The following is a 19806-nucleotide window of genomic DNA, read 5'->3' as shown; positions in this document are numbered from 1 at the left end:
ATGTATTTACAATTAGGGAACTTTTCCAGAGGTTTACTATTTTCAAGTTACGCACATATATGAAACAATCTAAAAGTAGAATTACTGACATCTCTCTATTAGGACCAGCTGGAGAACATTGTAAATCAGGGGTGTCCACAAAATGTTTTTTTCAGGTGGGTCAAAGTTGACAGGTCAAAACTGCTTGCAGAATGAAAAAAAAGGGGGAAAATAAAATCAAGCAATTAAAGTTGTCTGATTTTGTTGTTTGTTGTTGAAAACAGATATTATTCATTTTAGGTCTATGAATGTAAATGATTTTGCACATTTGGTGTATTAAAATGAAGGCAACAAGTTTTCAGTTTTTGATTGTACAAATTTATTCTGTTGATTTGAGTTACTTTCTTTAAAAAACACTTGCTATATTCTGCCAAGTTGAATGAATTAAATAAAAGCTGATTTGGGTCTAGCAAAGTCAGATTTTCAGTTAAAGTCTCTAAATACATGTGGTTCTACTTATGAAAGCTTGGTTATAAAAAAGACAAATACTTTGTGTTATACATTTTTTTAAAATAATTGTTGGTAAACATTTTACCCTGTTTTAAAAATACATAGTTTGGACAGGCCAGATTTATAACATTCTTGAACTGCAGTTGGTGGGCCACACAAAATCACTCCACTGGCCTATAATGGCCGCACTTTGTACACCCCTGTTGTAGATAGAAAACTCATTTTGCATGTTCTCAAACCCACAAAAACAAATTCTTTTCAGGTTGCACCGGTGTTGTCCACTAGGGGGCAACAGAGGACTTTATTAAAAAATTAGATTGACAGATAGCATAAACCAATGCCTTACTGTAAAATGTTTGAGTGAACCAATAGGATATCAGGTGGGCGGATCCAACAGAAAGTGAGACGTCGAGTCTGTCAGATTGAACAGGGCCTAATTGAACACCTGGTAATACGGAACGGAAAATACACTTACTCGGATTTCCCATTTTACTGTAAGTTTTTGAAAGTAATTGTAATATCTGTGTGTGTTGAAATGCTGAAAGTGTAGCCCGAATTTCGTCCACATGTAATTTCAAGAGGTTAAGGGCGTGTTTAGACTTGTTCTTTTACACGTGGATAGGTTAGCTAACGGATGTAAATTTTCTCTTTGTCGAAGTGGAAAATTCCCAGTTTTGGGGATTTTGTTTTACTTTTCTGATTTAAAAAACTAGTTTGTTCCATACGACATTTGTCTCATTCACTAGATAATAAGACTATAATGTGTGAAATCTGAATGTAAAGGTTTTTAATAGTTCAGCAATTCGGCGCCTTCCTGTCTGGGCTAATTAATATTAAGGGTAGCAGAACAGATATTGTAGCAAAAATTGCTCTTTTTTTGTTAAACCAGTCAAATATGAATCAAGGTTTATCTAATTTTTCCAGTTTCGCAGCACAAAAGTATTTTAGATAAACTATTAAATGTTATCATTTAAATGAGAAAACAAATTGATACGTGGCCCCGTTTAGACCGCTCTCCCTTTCCTGAGTTTACCGTTCTCCATGCGCTCAGGAAGCTCGCGGAACAAGGATGGAACGTAGGCGCTCACATCGAATGAAATAAATAGTTTTGCGTTCATTACTGTTTGGCAAGTTTTGCATTAATTTTGCTGTAAGCACACGGTAATTCATGTACCACTTGCGACCTCATAATATTCCCCCGTTTTCCCTCCTTGCGTGGTTTACATTGCGGGGGCTTTCCATTCGTGGGATGTGGGGTTATAACTTATGAGCTCGACTGTCAGACTCATAAGTTTAATTGCTCACGTGACCCCATTTTTTTTAGGGGAAAGCGGCATCAAAAGCCCCCATTTGCCTCCGTTTCTTCACTTTCCCTGCTGTCATCTTCATCTCTTTCTGGAATAATTGTTTCTGTAATAATTTTGCCAGTTTTTAGAAGTTGCCACATGCCTGTGGAAGACTGATCCTGCCAAAATTGGTAATAAAAAGAGAAATCAATAAATTGCTAGATAAAATAATTAATGAGGAAAACTGCATCCAAGAAATACAAAATGAGAACTCTACTTACAGCTTAGATCTTGATTATTACCAGTAGGAGAGAAGCTGACTCTGAATGTGGACCCACCAGGCTCCCATCCAATACTCTTACCCTTTTGTCACTTTACCGCAAAAAAACATGAGAAAAAAAAGAAGAAATCTGTAAATAAATGGAGAATGGAGTGAACAGGAAAGAAAAAAAATGCAGAGGAAATAGAGAAAATAAATGTATGATGAAAAAAGTGACAGTAAATATTAAATTCATACAGAATATTGGGGGGAAATTAGAAAATAAAGGAAACTAAAATAAAATTATAGAGAAAATAGAAAACTTAAATTATTTCTGTTAAAAATGTTAAATTCTGTTCATCACACTGTATAATCAATTAAGTAGAGAAAGTGTTTATTTATTTTTTTTTTTTTTTGATGAAATATTTACCACATTAATTACTTTATCAAGACCACTACTAAATATATTTGCACCAATCAGTTGGCCAGAGATCTAAATCTGCCAAATTTTCCTTGTCTGGCTCTGACCTGGCATCAACAATCAGCATTTGACCTGGCAGTCACTCATTCTGTTTATTAAATGCATCCACACTGAAAATATAATGTTCTTTGAACTGTTTGAGGTAAATATAAATAATTTTATTCATCATAGGTCATTGTTGCAGTCCATTGTTTACTTGAGACAAGATTAACAAAAATCAATCTACATGCGTTGCAGTTGATGTTGTATGAATAAAATGCTTTTTGGAAAAAAAAAAAAAAAAAGCCTGTTCTGCAGAGTAAAAATTGACCTCTGGCCACAGTATTGGCTGTCATAGAAACATGTTGAGCTGGTAAGACGCTATAAAATATTCTGAATATGGCATAAAATCTAAACATAACAGGCTGCTGCCATGTGGTTGGGACCTCCATGTTGGAAAATCAAAAAAACTTTACAGTTTACATTTTGTTGCTATTTAATTTATATACATATAATTTATTTTTTGAGGGTTCTCCATTGCTTTAACACTAACAATAACAAGGTTTCCCCCTAAGACTTGCTAAGCCAGGTGGTTAGGCGCTCGGGCAGTCATTCAAGTAGCCCGCCATGTTTTGAGTTAAAAAAAAAAGGGCTAAAGTTGACAGGAAATTTGAAAATATCACTTGATAATCATGTGTTATGAAAGATTGGAAGACTAATATCTGAACACCAACTATAAAGTCTTAAAAAATGCAAACATTTTTTAAAAACTTAAATAAATAAGCAATGATTAGCCTGGTGGGGACACAGGTTAAGCCTGGTGGCCTGCCAGGCTTATAATACACTGAAGGAAACCCTGAATAATAATTTTATCACAGTAAACATTAAATCCAATATTTGTCCATTCCAACCCTTTTGATGCATTATATTGAGACATATTTGGATTTGGCCTTTTTTTCCTAAGGGACATATTTAGTTTGAAATAATTTCTCACCTTTCTTGACCACAAAATCTTTTCCATTAAATAGATGGATCCAAGAAAACCCCCTGACCTCAGTGACAATGCAGGCTTCCAAATGCTGGGACGCGGACGAGGACTCCAGCCTGTGGAAATGGCTGTAGGACGTAGTAGAGGGCTGCTGCTTTCTGCAGAAGGGCTGGGGTTAGGACGAGCCAGGGGTTTCTTGCCCCCTGGTGATATCCCTGCAGGACGAGGAATGCTGCCGCCCTCCACTGCGCCAGGCAGAGGGCTGCTGGTGCAGCCTGACGAGGTGGGAGTCGGCCGAGCCAGAGGCCTTCTGCTCCCATCAGCTGAACCCAGGGTCGGGGTCAGCCGAGGAGCAGTCCTGCCTAGACTGGAGCAACAACATGAACAGAAGCACATGTTAGAAACACCCCCAGCCCCAGCAGGAGACCCTGCTGCTCCACGAGGAGAAGAGGTGGGGGAATTTCTCAATTAAATGTTTTTCATAAAATCAGATTTGCTTCAATGGTAACTGAGGTTTCTGTTCTCTTACAGGTTTGCGCGCCGCCCTGTGGTCAGGGGTCAACGCTGGTGTCCATGTTTAGAGGAATGGGTGTGACTTCCTGGGGAAGAGGAACTCCAGCAGTGGGTCAGTACTACAAGACTTTGAAAAAAGGATACATTAGTACAAAAACCCTGATATACCGTATTTTCTGCACTATAAGGCGCACCTAAAAACCTTCAATTTCCTCAAAAGCCGACAGTGAGCCTTATAATCCGGTGCGCCTTATATATGGACCAATATTGAGCCACAACAGGTCTAGCAACGGACCTTACCACAGGGGCCGCGTTTCATTGGCTAATGCCCATTTTACGTCACAGCGCAGCTACCACGTGCGTGACCGTCTCACAAACATAAGCTACAGTAGTAAACACATGCTAATGTACATTGTGGACTAGCAGACCGGCAGAAAGTTTTTGCGTCAGGACTCGAAAAAGAATGGTTCTCCACTGTCAGTGGGGCATCTGTACAGGCGATGTCAGGCATCCTGATCGTATTTGTGGAACTAAAATTCACAGATTTCCTAAATCTGAAACGGGATGCCTAGCTTGGATCAAAGCTTGTGTACGACCGCATTTGCAGCTCAACCGTCGTAGGATCAATAAGAACAAAGGAGTGTGTGCTGGTGTAAATATTATTGATTTGTGTTTAGTGAATGAAAAAAAGAAAGTCAATAATAAACACATCCATCATGAAAACCTTTTAGCCAAGTACAGCATAATGGCAGTACCGATACAACTCCTACACCTTGAAGCCTGTCTGTTACACAGTCTTACGTTAGCTGAACAGATCAATATGCAATGTGTACCGTAGCTGACATACATTAAAGATTTTATTTTACCTGAAAAGGCTTTTTACTAAACTAATCGTGTTAGCCATGCTAGCACCGAGTATCAGGCCTAGGCACACTCAAACATTTGCCAACAACAGAAATCAGTGATTCAAAAGTAACCATCAAAACCATGAATGCCCGACTTACCCAGCCTTGCAAGAACAATAGGCATCAGTGATCTTGTCCACAGCTATAATTATGCTGAGGGTGTGAGGATCTGCTGTTTTCCTCATCTGTCGGTAGCTTTTAGCTGTGACGTGCACAATGTTGGAGGCATCCCGTGGCTCAAACACCTTTATGTCGTCCAAAAAAGATGACATGAACTTGTTGGTTCCCCTGTCCATTGTCGTGGCTGATATTTTGTGAAAATCTGGCAGAAATGCTACGCTAATTAACTCAGATCGAAATGAAAGACGTCATGTTTACACAGACATGCAGTAGGCTGCTTACGTAGATAGTCCACTACGGTAAGCAGCCGCCAACTTCTTTTTCCCCCGTAGAAAAAGAAGTGCGCGGTGCATGCTGGGATAGTTGTCAGAACGCTGGTTTGTTAATAAAGTTTGATAATACATTTAAAGCCGGGGGGGAGGGGCAGGGAAGAGAGACAGAGACTGCAGCGGCAGCGTGTCGGTTGGTCTGTGTTACCCAGAAAGCAGTTGGGCACAATATCGCAACACCAACACCGTGAGTGAAACAACGACTGGGCCAGCCTACTATATAAAGTACTCGGGGACCATTTCTTTATAAATGTGGATGTGTAATAATAGAGTATGAAGCTTCTATTCTATGCGCCTTATAGTGCGGTGCGCCTAATATATGAAAAAAGTCCTAAAATAGGCCATTCATTGAAGGTGCGCCTTATAGTGCGGAAAATACGGTACTGTATTTCCTTATGTTGCACATTTAGCATTTTTATTGCCAGCTGTATTTTAAGCATCTTAATATTTGACTCCTATACTTTGCTGACATTGATCCTGCTAAGAGGCCTGCAATGTTGGCTGAAATCACTTAGAAATGTGAATGTCCATTTGAACTGGTAGGAGATTTGCCATAAAAATAAAAGTGCATTATGCACTTAAAAGGCTTCTGCACTCTTTCAAACTCATGATCTAGTTTTTGTGTAAAGCCTTAAGAATTGATGTTTCTGCAGGAAGAGGAGAATCTGGAGATGATGGACAGGTGAAAGTTCAAGGTTCCCTGGTAGGACTCACCACCGCCATGCAGGGTGCTGGTCACCGTGGAGACTCGATGGGCAGGGGAAACAGGTAGTTTTCTTGATTCTGTATAGTACCTCAGATGTTGATTGTAAAAATGGTTAACATCCAGTAATAGCAGTATGCATTATTACTGCTGCACTACCAAGTGTAGTTAGCCTGATGGTTAAATTTGACCTGAACCCTGAAACTATCTTATGGATTATTTGAATATATTTATTTTGCCATTTAGTCTTCTTGGTTGAATATAATTATATTCAGTCATATGAACATTGATATTATTAACCAACTTAAAAATAATCAAATAACTTCAACAGTGAATAAAATACAGTGATTTGTGGTGTAATCTGCAGCCATTTGTTTCAGAAAATCTGAAAGACATCTGCCGATATGGACATTTCAAATATGTTTTTGTTATCTTGTTGGTCAGGTGTAAGTTTTGATTATGCAGTCCAAATATGTACTCCATTAATGCTACATGAATATAAAGAATATGTTTGTCAGTAAGAGCTAAAATCTGCTTTACTTTTCCCACCATGAAACACATTAGCAGTCCTGGCTGCTATGGCAATTGATGGGTAATTGATGAGTATTATGCTTTCTCCACTGCTGAAGTTTGTGCCCTCAGATGGTTGTGGGACTTGGAAGGGCAGCTCTGCCGCAACTTGGAGTGGGAAGAGGACAGGCTTTGCTTTCTTCTTTGCCTTCAGGTCAGATTAAGCCAGTTTCTCCAACATCTGATCCCCAAACAGCCCCGCTGTCTCCGCCTCATCCTGAAGGTACTGAAAGCTTCAGATAACTGACCGTCTGTCCATGCATTTCCTAAACCTCTTTACACTTTAATTTTCCTGAAGGTGTTTTAAAATGTATTAAGTTGTTTGTCTTGTTATATAAATAATCCAAAGGAGTTTTGAAAGTTGTTCCAACGACTCAGGACTTGCCTGTGCCTCTAAGTAGTGCACAACCAAAGAAGGAGATGACAATGGAGGCAGTACGGTAAGTATGCTTCTGTTGTGTGCTTTTATATCACAGTCATTAGACAATATCAGCACTTTGTCACCCACAACATTTTGTCCTGGTTTTATCTTATTTGGAGGCGGTTCCTTCATTTTTTCATCATTCAGAGGGTTTTGTTTTAGTGTCTGGTGTTGCAAAATAGTTTGATACAGTTACATGTTCTGTATCAGAAAGTAACAATGGCCATTTCAACCAAAGTAAGTGTTACCACCTCATCCAGCTGTAAATAAATAGTTTATTTTGTTTAACATTTTTGCTAAAGTATTTTGCAAATACACAGCCTGTCTTTCCTCTCCCTTTAGTTCATTTCTATTTCTATTTGATTGTCTCTGCTTAGTACGCCAATTAATAAAACTGGAACAAAAGGAGCTCCCATAACAATTGGGTCAAACCACATCGTAGTTTCATGCAAGAATGAAGCTGTCTATCAGTACCACGTCACCTTCACGTAAGTACACGATTTCATGGCGTTGCCCTTTCTTCTCCATCCAACAAAACATGATGAAAACCAAAGTTTGATTTCAGGGAATATTTTGCACTATAAGAATTCATATTTTTTGTTAGAAGCTGCAAACAGAAGTTTTTATCTGTTTTTATCTGCATTTTGAAATGCCTTGAATTTCCCATCAGTCCGAATGTTGAATCCATGGCGATGCGTTTTGGCATGATGAAGGATCATCGCTCAACCACAGGAGAAGTGGTGGCTTTTGATGGCTCCATCCTTTACCTGCCAGTTAAACTCAAAGATGTAAGTTTCACAGGGATTGTGTTACTTGGTATAGTTGAGACCAGACCTGGACAACTCGTTTTCTTTAAATCTTTTTTTTTTTTCAGTCTACTTAGTTGGTTTGATTTGTTATTATATCAACTATTCAAGGTTTCCCCAGAAAACTCGCCAAGTCCTTTGGCTGGGTGCTAAGGGGAGTCATTCACCCAGCAGCCCATCATTTTTTGAAGTAAAAAAATGTTTAAAGTTGACAGGAAATTTTAAAATATCACTTGATAATCATGTGTTACTGAAAGATTGGAAGATTAATACCTGAACACCAACTATAAAGTCTTAAAAAAACGCAAACATTTTACAAGGACTTAAAAAAAGTCAATGCTTAGCCTGGTGGGGGCACAAGTAAAGCCTTGTGGCCCGCCAGGTTTAAAATACATTGGGGGAAACTCTGAGTATGTCTTGAATCAATTCCTTAGCAGATTGGAATGCTCTGCGGATTAGTATAACTAATTAATAGCTTTTTTACCTTGCAGATAAGTGAAAAATAAACCCAAACTGACAGTTTTCTTGTCTGCCTTTAACCTTTTGATGAGATGCAGGAGGTCCTTTTAAAGAGCTTAAGACGGACTGATAACCAAGAAATAGAAATCAAAATCCAGATGACAAAGATTTTGCCCCCAAACTGTGACCTTTGCATCCCGTTCTACAATGTGGTTTTCAGAAGGTATTTCACAAATTTGTTTGGTTCTTATTTTTGACACTAAATGTAACCTAATGAAATCTCATACATACATTTGTCTGAAAGCAATCCAGACTATTTTAAGAAAATGACTGGTTTCTTTTATATCCCTTCAAGGCCTTCCTTCTGGGATGTAAATTTTTCCACATTGCTGTAGAATAATGTGTAGCTGCACAGATAACTGGATATGACCATAGTTTTTCTCTTTCAAGGGTGATGAAAATCATTGGGCTGAAGCAGGTGGCCCGAAACCATTATGATCCAGAAAGCGCTGTTGTTCTTGAAAAACAACGGTTAGTATCAAGTTTACTTTCACCCTCAGAAAATTTGACTCGCTAACATATTGAGCATTTTTCTGTTTGGCTTCGTAGGCTTCAAGTGTGGCCAGGCTATGCGACCGCTATTAAGCGCACAGATGGAGGTCTGTACCTGTCTGTGGAAGTGACTCACAAAGTTTTGCAGAACGACTCTGTGCTGGACTTGATGTGAGTTTACACTTCAAAATAAGGAGCCAATTAGCCTTCTTAGCAGGAGCTCCCAGCTCCGAATGAATATTTTAGCAGTTTTTGTTTCGTCTTGATGAATTTCCCTAATCGTGCTAAAGTCTGTCAGAAATGTCAACCAATTTATACATTGCTTATTCCTACATTCCTACATGAACAGATGGTTTCTAAAGAATTGGAATATAAAAGGTTGATTTAGTTCACTAATTCAAATTACAACATTATTACATACACAGTATGTAATAAACATTTGTCTGATAAGTTTTCAGATTAAGAGTTACAGCTAATTCAAGGGCAAAAGTCTTTTTCATTAAAAGAGAGTATATTAGATTACACTGTCGTGAAATAATTTTTAATATAGGTATATATTGAAGGTATGTTCATGTACTATACAAGGCTTGTTTTGAATTAATTTCACGTGTAGCATTGATCAGCCCGTGGCTCTGCTGAAGTGTTATGAAAACCTAAAGCCCAGGATTCCTGATCTTCCTCTTGGCAGAACTCTATCGACTCCTATGGGCTTTAGATCTGCCCAGTTTGTTGGCCAATCAAGCACAGTGATACCATGGCCATTAAAGCATGAAGTGCTCCAACATTCCCTCGCAGACAACCTGATTTGTCTCCTCAGATCACCCACTATGGACATTTCACACCAAACCTCAGACAAATTGAATCTTGTTTTCAAGAGAACATAAGACCACTGAACACAGCCGTTTCATCCAACACCTTAACCTGAGACACCGCTGACGTTTTCTCCTGTTCAATTTTTAATTAGTATTAAAGAATATTTTACTATTCTGAGAAACTGAATCTTGGGTCTGCATTAGCTGCAAGCCAGAATCCAGTCAGAAAATGTTTGGAATATATAATTCCTGGTGTAATGAATCTTTTAGTAAATAACTTTTTGATAACATTCTAAGTTGGATGTACAGTAGATGGACATCTATTGTCATTTTTTGTGACAAAGCCAAACTGTGAGCTCCACATACTCTTCACAGCACACTATCTAATATATCCTTCATGGCTCTGAGGTGACTCACAATGTAGAATGTAGCAGTTTAGTTTTTTCTTCTGTCATTTGTGTTTATTAAATTTTTTTCACACATTATCTGTAAGAAACAGATACACAAATGTCACCGTCTATTTTGGGCTCTTTGTATAACTTGATGGGTTTAACACTGTAATATTCTTGTCTGTCTTCTGGGAGGGAACGGTGAAAACTTTCTGCCCAAATACGTATTTCCAGATATAATTGAGATGATTTGTTGAGAAGCTACTTGGCTAATGACATCTGAATTTGTCCATTTATAATTTCATAATCTCGCCCCAGTATCTAAGTTTTGAGGAAAAGTACCACAAACCGAGGTATGGGGCTACTTAAATGAAATTTTAAAAAAAAAAGGAGAAGCCTCAGCCGTTGTCCTGGTGTCTTGTAGGAACATGCTGTACAGACAGAGCAAAGAGAACTTCCAAGATGTGTGCACCAAAGAACTAGTGGGAGCCATAGTTATCACACGCTACAACAACCGCACGTACCGCATCGATTCCATTGAGTGGAATAAGTCTCCTAACGACACCTTCACTTTGATGGATGGCACTAAAACCACCTTCTTGGAATACTACAGGTGAGACTCCTCTGCTCCGTCTTTGAACTAATCAAATCTCAACAGGAAAAAGTGCAAGTCCGATAAATATTTTGAGCCAAATCAGAAATTCTGTTCAAGAACAAATGTCCTGCTTTTGATTTTGTTACAGTAAGAACTATGGAATCACAATCAAAGAGATGAACCAACCATTACTCCTCCATCGACCAAAGGAAAGGTCCAAACCAGGAGGGAAGGTAAAATCTCCATTCATCATCAGTGATTTCACCATGAATTTAAAAGTTTAAAACGACACATTCATGGTAAAACAGTCACTGTCTTTCATGTGGACAGCTCAGTTGTCATCCATTACTCTTGTCAGAGTATACTACCACCACCTACTGGTGGCAGCAAGTCTTGCTCAGCACCACCAAGTTTAAGGTTTTTGGTGCCAAACATGGTGGATTTTGGAATAAATGTTTTTTTTTCTCTCTCTAATGTTTTGTAAAGAACGGATGTCACTGCTTACAAATCAAAGAGTCAAATCCACACAACAAATTTGACATCAGTGGTCAGCTACCCAAAAACGATTAAAACTTTTATCCTGAATAAGAAAATAAAACTTCAAATTAAGATGCTCAGGGGTTTATCTTCTTGCTCTTTCAGTTTTGTTTCACATCTGTTCCTTTCTTGCAGCAAATCATCACCGGTGAGATCCTTTTGGTGCCAGAGCTCTCCTTCTTGACAGGAATCCCAGAGAAAATGAGGAAAGACATGAGAGCCATGAAGGCAAGTATTGCTGGGCCATAACCTTGTCAGCATTTAGTCTACCAAAACTTTGACCTCAATACACAGATGAGACAGAATTTAAAATCTAATCTAATCTTTGTTGTGTTTTTTAATGTAAAGAACATTCATTAATTGTTTTTAAGTTTCTTGAATTCTGTATGTGAGGTACATGTCTGAACTTTTTAAATGATATATTATTCACAGAATGCTACAAAGTTTTTCCTCACCAAAGACATGTTCTGTTTTTTGATGAGGAAGTAGGAGGACATATTTCTATGCTTTTATCATCTTATTTATTTTAATGATGTTCAGCACTTTGTCTCAGCTGTGTGTTGAAGTGCTCTATTAATAAAGTTGATGATGATGATGATGATATTGCTAACATGATTATTCATTTAACATCATGAGATTTGTCTTACACATTTTACCAGTGGTGTTAAAGATAATAGGATTTCTGTTCTTGCATATTTTATTATAGTGTGCTAAATACATCTGTTATATAAAGAGATTAAGACTATTAGTAGATGAATTAAAGTGCTTTTAGGTAGCAATGATGGCAAAAAAAACAAAAAACACTTGGGGTAAATGTTAATGAGTGTCTTAACTTTTTTACAGGAGCTGACCAATCACATCAACGTGAGCAGTGAGCAGCACACCAACTCCATAAAGCAGCTTCTGAAGAACATCAGCTCCAATCCTGAAAGTGTGAAGGAGCTCAGTCGATGGGGGCTGGAGATCGGCTCAGACATCCTCATAGTAGGAACCAGTCACTACAGAGAAAAGTTTTTAATTACTTTGTGTTTGGGGAAGACGGTAATGCAAAGTTCCTCAGACACTTTTTGCAGTATTGGGTCCAACAAGAGAAGTCTTGCTCAAAGTGTCTGATGCAAATCTGACAACAGTAAACTTTTTAAATTTTTGTTTTAAGCATTGAAAATGTATTCTTCAAATGAAGTAATCATCAAAGCCAAAGTTCTTCAGTCCTTAAAGTTTAGAGAAAAAATTATCCTGAATCTTTGATATTTTGGTGGTACAAACTAAAACGTATTCAGCAAAAAAAAACACTAACCACTGACACCATTTTTGTTGATTTGAAGAATGTGAGAAGTCAAATTCACTCAGGTGTTGCACCAGCCGGTAAACGATGCATTCAATTGAAACAGGTGCATTGAAGCAGCCGGTTGTCTGAAACATGTAGAACAGGGATCCCTGAGGACCATAGCTGGAGACCACTGTGTTAGAAGACAAAATGTGGTGTCAGTGGTGGTTTTATTTTTTATATTTGTCGTATGACCTAAATGTCATCTAAGTGGGCTTGCCCTTATTTACTCATCTAAAGACAAAGTGCTGCAGGTGTTTTTTATTCAGAGACCTATATGTGCTCTGCTTGGACAACAACTGATTGTAAAGAAACATGTAGCTCTATGCAGAAGTTGGCCAAGATATGTTTTCATGGCTGATTAGGTTTCATTGTGTTTATACTTTAGCTGTTATTTAACCTGCTGTCTGAATTTTTGATCCGCCACTCCAAACTCTTGGCGTCTTGTTTATTACAGATATTACTCTAAATCTCTGAAGATTGTTTATTACCAAACTTACAAAGTAGAAAGTTCCTCAGGAGGATGGAAAGAAGATGTGGCAGCAGGTTTTGAAAGGTCTTGTGATTTTATTTTAACGATTTAATGCCGGATCAAATTAATTGGCTATACATTCAGCACAGCACATAATGTTCTGGATTCAGTCAAAAACAACATTTAGCTGCTCTTCAGTTTCCATCCTTTGTCATTAAAATATGCCAACGTGTGATTATTTAAAAATTGAAAAATATCATCTCATCTCGTGCTTCATTTAATGAGTCTTTTTATATTCAAAATATTATCTTTATGTTATTCAGTTAATATATCTGTGCTGGTTTTAGGACATGTTCTAGTTTTGACTGGTACATCTTAATGATGACCCATTAAATGGTCAAAGTAGCTCAAGCTTATTTTTCCCCCTTTGCTGCAGATTCAAGGAAGAACTTTGCCGCTTGAAACCATCTGTCTTCAGACGTCTTGCTTTGCGACCGGAGCTGATGTTTCCTGGTCCAGAGAGGTTGTGAGAGACACTTCAATCAGCTCTGTAAGTGACAAATGATAGTTTTTATGTTTTTATAATACGTTTGAGGTTGTTTGTGAAATAATTAACGGATCCATATTCTTCCCAGGTCCCTTTGAACATCTGGGCAATCTTCTACCCTTCTCGTTGTGCAGACCAAGCTGAAGAACTTGTTTCCACCTTTAAGAAGGTAGCCGGACCCATCGGGGTACGAATGGCTCGCCCCATTAGAGTGGAGCTGCGGGACGAACGAACTGAGACGTACGTCAAAAGTATCCACTCTCATCTCACCAGTGAGGTAAGGGATTCCCTCCCACTTTATATTAAATGTATTTCAAATTTATCCTATAATGTGTTATAATTAGAACTGTGTAATTTAAGTTCTAGTTTTGTCGATGTATACTTGTTTATAGTTGCAGCTAAGATAAAAATGTATGCAAGTTGAACCCAACCTCCCAAGAAATTTATATTTTAGGTATTTTCCCAGGTGTCCCATCTGTTAAATTAATGATTTAAACAAGAAATAAAATTTAATGTTTTAGTTTAGTTTTGTGGTGTGTAAAACCGTTGAACTGTCCTTGTTTGTTAATTTAATGTTAAGTCATGCAAGTTAGAAATGGATTTTGAACTCTGGCTGGTTTTCCTCTCTTCCAGTAATGTCTGTGTGCTTTGTGATGTAAATGAGTGTGAAAGTCTAACACAAAATTTCCATAGAAGCAAACAAAGGCTTCTGCAAATCTCAACTTCTCTGCCAGCAATTTTTATTGAACGTTTTTAATAAATGCATCATTTACATGTATAGCCTAAGACCTCTTGACATTTTGTACATTGATGAATAGCAGGTCTTTCAGACTAAAAGTAATACCAGCTCAGCTGTATTTCACACAGTTTTCTAATGTTTCAAGAATAGTTTCTAAGTTTTTCATGCCTTGCACTGGACTGCAGTTAAAGTTAAATTTGCTTAAACTTTGCTAACAGACACAAAATATGTAATAAACTGTTTCCACTGAGCAAAATAAGTTTTGTTTTTTTTTTTTTCTTTAATTTTACAAAGACCTTTGTTCAAATCTTATTTAATCCTTTAAATGCAATGAAGTCAACACTAAATTTTAGTTTCACACCTGTGTGTAGCCCAATTTGCAGCTGGTTGTGTGCATCATGGTCGGCAATAGAGATGACCTCTATAGCGCCATCAAGAAACTGTGCTGTGTCAAAAGCCCGATTCCTTCTCAGGTCAGTGTTGTTTCTGGTTTTGATTTGTTTTATTGTGTTTCATCAACAATAATCTTGTGTTTAAATCCAGAGGGGTTGACATGTTTAAAAATATTTATATATTACAATTCAGATACTGAAAAGTAAATTTGTTTCTAGGCCATCAATGTCCGGACGATATCTCAGCAGATGAAGCTGAAGAGTGTTGCTCAGAAGATTCTGCTGCAGGTGAACAGCAAGTTAGGAGGAGAACTTTGGACCGTCAACATCCCTCTGGTGGGTATCAAGTCGCAGAACAGCCACAGCCTGACTGATTTTTCAGTGCACAGGATAAATCAAAGAACATGATGCTCACAGATACTGATATTCCTCATCCCTGACATCTGATTTTATTCTGTTGGAGCTTGTTCTCCAGCTTCTTCTCGTACGCCTCCTTGATTCCTCTAATCTTGACTTTAAGTTGCTTTATTATTCTCAATAATTACTTGTCTCCCTCCCTGAAGACTATTTTTTTCTTTATTTAGCAATGGTTCTTTAAGTCACTAAATGCTATTGGGGAAGCATTTGTTCTTGTGGGGATGAAGATGAAGTTCAGTCAGTCTCACATTTAGTCATGGTATCGATGTCCTTTCTGTGTGGCTAGCACAGTGCATCTCAGTCTGTAACCTCAAAACAATCCTTTAGGGCTTCTTCTGCTTCCTGTGACTATCTTCCTATAGCTGTATTCATTACAGGCTGTCTCAGAGCAAGGGGTCTATAGTCAGAGCACAGAAGAACAAGTCTATAAACTGATTTACCCACAGGTTGTCTTGCTTTGGAGACATATTCGTCCCTGATGTTTGCATTAAAAAAATTCTCTATTTTCTCTGGTAGAGAAGTTTTCAGTGGAAACGTATAACAGAGTGGAGGCCTTATCAAAAGCACCAGATGTTTCCACAAATAAATGTGGAATTAAAGTTTTGAGTTCCTTTTTATTAAAGTGGCAGCTATTTTGAGCAGTGCAATTATAAAATGGAAAAAAGATATTTGTTTCAGATACCGAAATTATCTACCAGTAAGTTAGGATTTGTGGTGGATGTACAGTTATGCATGCTTGCAGCTCTTAAAACCAGTGGTCCCATAACATGTTCACAATGGGCACCATTGGTGCAGATGTTCTGTTTACAGCAAATTGTCTCCCATTCAAACAGAAAAACCTGATGGTAGTTGGAGTTGATGTTCACCATGACACCAGCAAATCACATCAGTCAGTCATGGGATTTGTTGCCAGCGTGAACAGGTATCTTTTATGTTTTTATTTACTTTTCCTCCAAATGACTCAATCCATGTTTTGAGGTAACATCCCTCTAGTAGTTTCTGAAAAGTGCACCTTCGAGTCACAATTGTAATTTTTACTCTGCATTGTAGCTTAATTTGAAAAGAATCTGAATTGATTTGTCTTTCTCTCGAGTAGCTCCCTGACCCGTTGGTACTCCAGGGTTACCTTCCAGACGCCCACAGAGGAACTGATTCATGGTTTCAGAGTTTGCCTGCTGGCTGCACTGCAGAAGTACCACGAGGTAACAATCTGCACGTGTGCTTAACAACTCAACCTCCAAATGGCAGACGGTGGTCCAGATATAAATCACAATAAACTAATTAGCCAAAACACAATGTGTTCTGTTTGCTCTGTACAGATAAATCACAACCTGCCTGAGAAGATTGTGGTGTATCGGGACGGTGTGTCTGATGGCCAGCTAAAAATGGTCGAGCAATACGAGATACCACAGCTGATCAAATGCTTCGAGACGTTCCCCCGCTACGAGCCCAAGCTGGTCTTCATTGTGGTCCAAAAGCGCATCAGCACCAACCTGTACTCCTGGGCTTCGAACAACTTTGGCACGCCTCCACCTGGAACTGTTCTGGATCACACCCTCACTCAGAAGGACTGGTCAGTTTGATTAGGCTTGATAGGCTACTTAGGCAAAGCAGCTGAGCAACTAATTTATGTTTTGTGCCTGACGTTTAGGGTGGACTTTTATCTGATGGCACATCACATTCGTCAGGGTTGTGGACTTCCTACACACTACATCTCCCTGTACAACACAGCTAACCTCAGCCCTGACCATTTACAAAGGTAAGTGCTCTACCCACATCACTCTGAATACACTGTGATTTACAGACACCTTGCTCATAACAAGGTGGCTGTATAGATCTTTGCTTGAAATATATAATGAGATAAACATTTTAAGAAGCAGATTTTTACCGTGACTTTATATGTAAACGTTTTACGTGCACGGCAACAATATCAAAGGACAGAATTGGCAAGAAACTTCACTCTTCCACTGAGAAGTCCAACTCCTGATATTTTCATGTTTCAACTTCTGAGTAAAAATTATAAAAATCTCATCAATCATCAGCCCTCATAGACAATAAAATGATTTTTGTATTGCTTTCATACAACATACTGAATGTCCAAGTCTGTTCCCAATAAATTTTGAAAGTATTTGTCAAGAAGGTGGTACTTGGAAAACTCTGTATTTGGTAGTGCTTGTTATAAATGTTTGAACTACTGATTTAGACTGTTTTTCTTTCCTGAACTTAACAGCTCGAGTTCTGTTAAGGTAACTCTTACTAATTTGGTCTCATGTCAGGCTGACGTTCAAGATGTGCCATCTGTACTGGAACTGGCCAGGGACCATTCGTGTCCCAGCACCATGCAAGTACGCCCACAAACTAGCGTTCCTGTCCGGCCAGTATCTGCACTCAGAACCGGCTATCCAGTTGTCCGACAAACTCTTCTTCCTCTGAGCTGACCCAGTTACCAACACAAGTCATTAAACATACAGCTTTGATGAAGACATGATGCTATAGTAATATTGAAACCTCACAGATTTTACGTTTCTATGTCAAAATGATCAAAATGACTAACACATTGTGTGAAACACATTATAGTTTTTGGGATTTTTTTAATGTTGGAAAAAATGTAAGAATGTGACATCCTGTTTATGATGCAAGATTTTCAGTGTTGCAGAAGGTTTGTATTGTTACTGTTCTCTAAATTTGTTCCAGAGCTCTCAGTTTTACCATTTTTCCCCCAAAAAAGATTTCAACAAGCCTTTTTATTTTGTTCCACATTTATGCTGCTGTATCAAAAAATCTGTAGTGTATTAATTTTGCTGAAAGTGTTGTAAAGCTCGCAATAAAACTGAGCATTTAGGATGTTATATACTAAAGATTTCTGCTTTGGCCACATTTTATTTATTTAAGTGTAAGATTAACATATTATTGTGTTTTAGCTATATTTAATTTCAACCACAGGAGGTTGGGTAGGGAAACTATTTTAAATCTCCACAAGCATACATATGTACATGTCTTTAAACCTTGGATTTATAAAATGGTATTAAGGAAAACTGCTGCTTTCCTCCCTAACTTCGTAGTTTTCAACTCTACCTACAAGCTACCTGAGCAGGGAGTGTTCACAGCAGAAGGTCCTGGTAATTAACACCTGTAGAGGTTGAAGAAATGTTAACCCACCATATTAAATGTGCAAATGTAAGCCATAATTAAAATATTCAAAATTATTAGGTCCAAACCTAAATTGAGGCTTGATCCTTCTCCTTTTTTTTTACCAATACTTTTTTATCTGTAGAATAAAATATTCTGCTCGTGGATTTCAAGATTGATCAAAATAGCACAAAAAGAAATGTCATTTTGGACATGTTTATGAGGATGTACAGGTGTTGTCCAAGTGTGCCATTTGGAGTCTAACACGTTTGGGCCTGCCAGATCTGAAACGATTGACCGGCATCCTCCCCCACCACTGCAGCCAACTCACCACCAGGTTGTGGTCAGTGGACAGCTCTTTTCACCCGAGTGTCCAAGACGTACAGCCGCAGATCCGACGAAACAATGTCAAAGTCGATCATCGAACTGCAGCCTAGGGTGCTCTGGTGCCAAGTGCACCACAACATGGCCATGTTGTTCCTGAACATAGTTAGTTATGGACAATCCGTGACGAGCACAGAAGTCCAACAACAGAACACCACTCGAGTTCAGTTCAGGGTGGGGCCATTCCTCCCAATCACGCCCCTCCAGGTCTCACTGTCATTGTCCACATGAGCGTTGAAGTCCCCCAGCAGAACAAGGGAGTCCCTAGCAGGGGCACTCTCCAGTACCCCCTCCAAGGACTCAGAGAAGGGTGGGTAATCTGAACTGTCGTTTGGCCCTTAAGCACAAAACTGTCAGAACATGTCCCCCCACCCGTAGGCGGAGGGAGGCTACCCTCTCGTTCACCGGGATCAACCCCAACGTACAGGCGCCAAGATGGGGGGCAACAAGTATGCCCACTCCTACCCGGTGCCTCTCACCGTGGGCAACTCCAGAGTGGAAGTATGTCCAGCCCCTCTCAAGGAGACTGGTTCCAGAACCAGAGCCATGCTTCGAGGTGAGACCGACTATTTCTAGCTGGAACCTCTCAACCTCACACACAAGCTCTGGCTCCTTCCCCACCAGAGGTGACATTCCACGTCCCAAGAGCCAGCTTCATTACCCATGGGTAAATGGGTAAATGATCTTGAGGCTTTTGCGAAACGATTGTTTCCTTAAGGCATGGACTGTGTTGGAGTTTAAAATTTTTCCCAATTGCTACTTTAGTGTGTTAGTTTCATGTTATGAAGCTTTCCAGAAATGGCCTGCATTGTAAGCAATTTATATCTATACAGACAGACTCAAAACATAAGAATTGTTGGATACTCATTCACTGGAGTGGTCTCTTCCTCAAAGAGTTCTGGAGATTCACCTTCGAATACGCCATCTAAAGTGTATGAACAGAGCTCACGGGAAATGGAGAAGACTTTGCGGAGAACATTATATGCATGTCCTAGACATATACCGACAATATCCTGGTCGTAAAAGTTTGATAGATGGCTCCATATTTGCTCACCCAGTGTTGCAACTCTCGGCTGTAGCTTGTTGGTCCTTGTTATCTCTAACTTTTCCTTCACTGGAGGGTGGAATTACCTCCGGTAAGGAGGTTCTGGGTTTCTGGGATTCACTACCTCGAGGTCTGGCAGTGGGAGTAATGGTATACTGTCA

General features: G+C 38.9%; 1 protein-coding gene across 1 annotated transcript; it reads left to right on the top strand.

The window, feature by feature from the left end:
- Window positions 1-874: 874 nt before the first annotated feature.
- On the top strand, window positions 875-17945 carry piwil2 (piwi-like RNA-mediated gene silencing 2). Its single transcript, XM_015005985.2, has 24 exons — window positions 875-983; window positions 3523-3933; window positions 4014-4107; window positions 6003-6117; window positions 6682-6845; window positions 6972-7062; window positions 7421-7531; window positions 7714-7831; window positions 8407-8531; window positions 8759-8839; window positions 8918-9031; window positions 10486-10674; window positions 10805-10889; window positions 11329-11421; window positions 12037-12177; window positions 13429-13542; window positions 13628-13816; window positions 14650-14751; window positions 14890-15006; window positions 15921-16009; window positions 16184-16289; window positions 16407-16660; window positions 16739-16846; window positions 17364-17945. The coding sequence occupies exons 2-24, from the start codon at window positions 3523-3525 to the stop codon at window positions 17518-17520; spliced, it is 3168 nt and encodes a 1055-aa protein (XP_014861471.2). The 5' UTR covers window positions 875-983; the 3' UTR covers window positions 17521-17945.
- The last annotated feature ends 1861 nt before the right edge of the window (window positions 17946-19806 follow it).

Source organism: Poecilia mexicana, unplaced genomic scaffold (assembly GCF_051168715.1).
Source record: "Poecilia mexicana isolate PSO_F unplaced genomic scaffold, ASM5116871v1 scaffold_9, whole genome shotgun sequence".
Lineage (NCBI taxonomy): Eukaryota > Metazoa > Chordata > Actinopteri > Cyprinodontiformes > Poeciliidae > Poecilia > Poecilia mexicana.
Note: the sequence above shows the minus strand (reverse complement) of the source record. Positions and strands in the feature narration are given on the sequence as shown.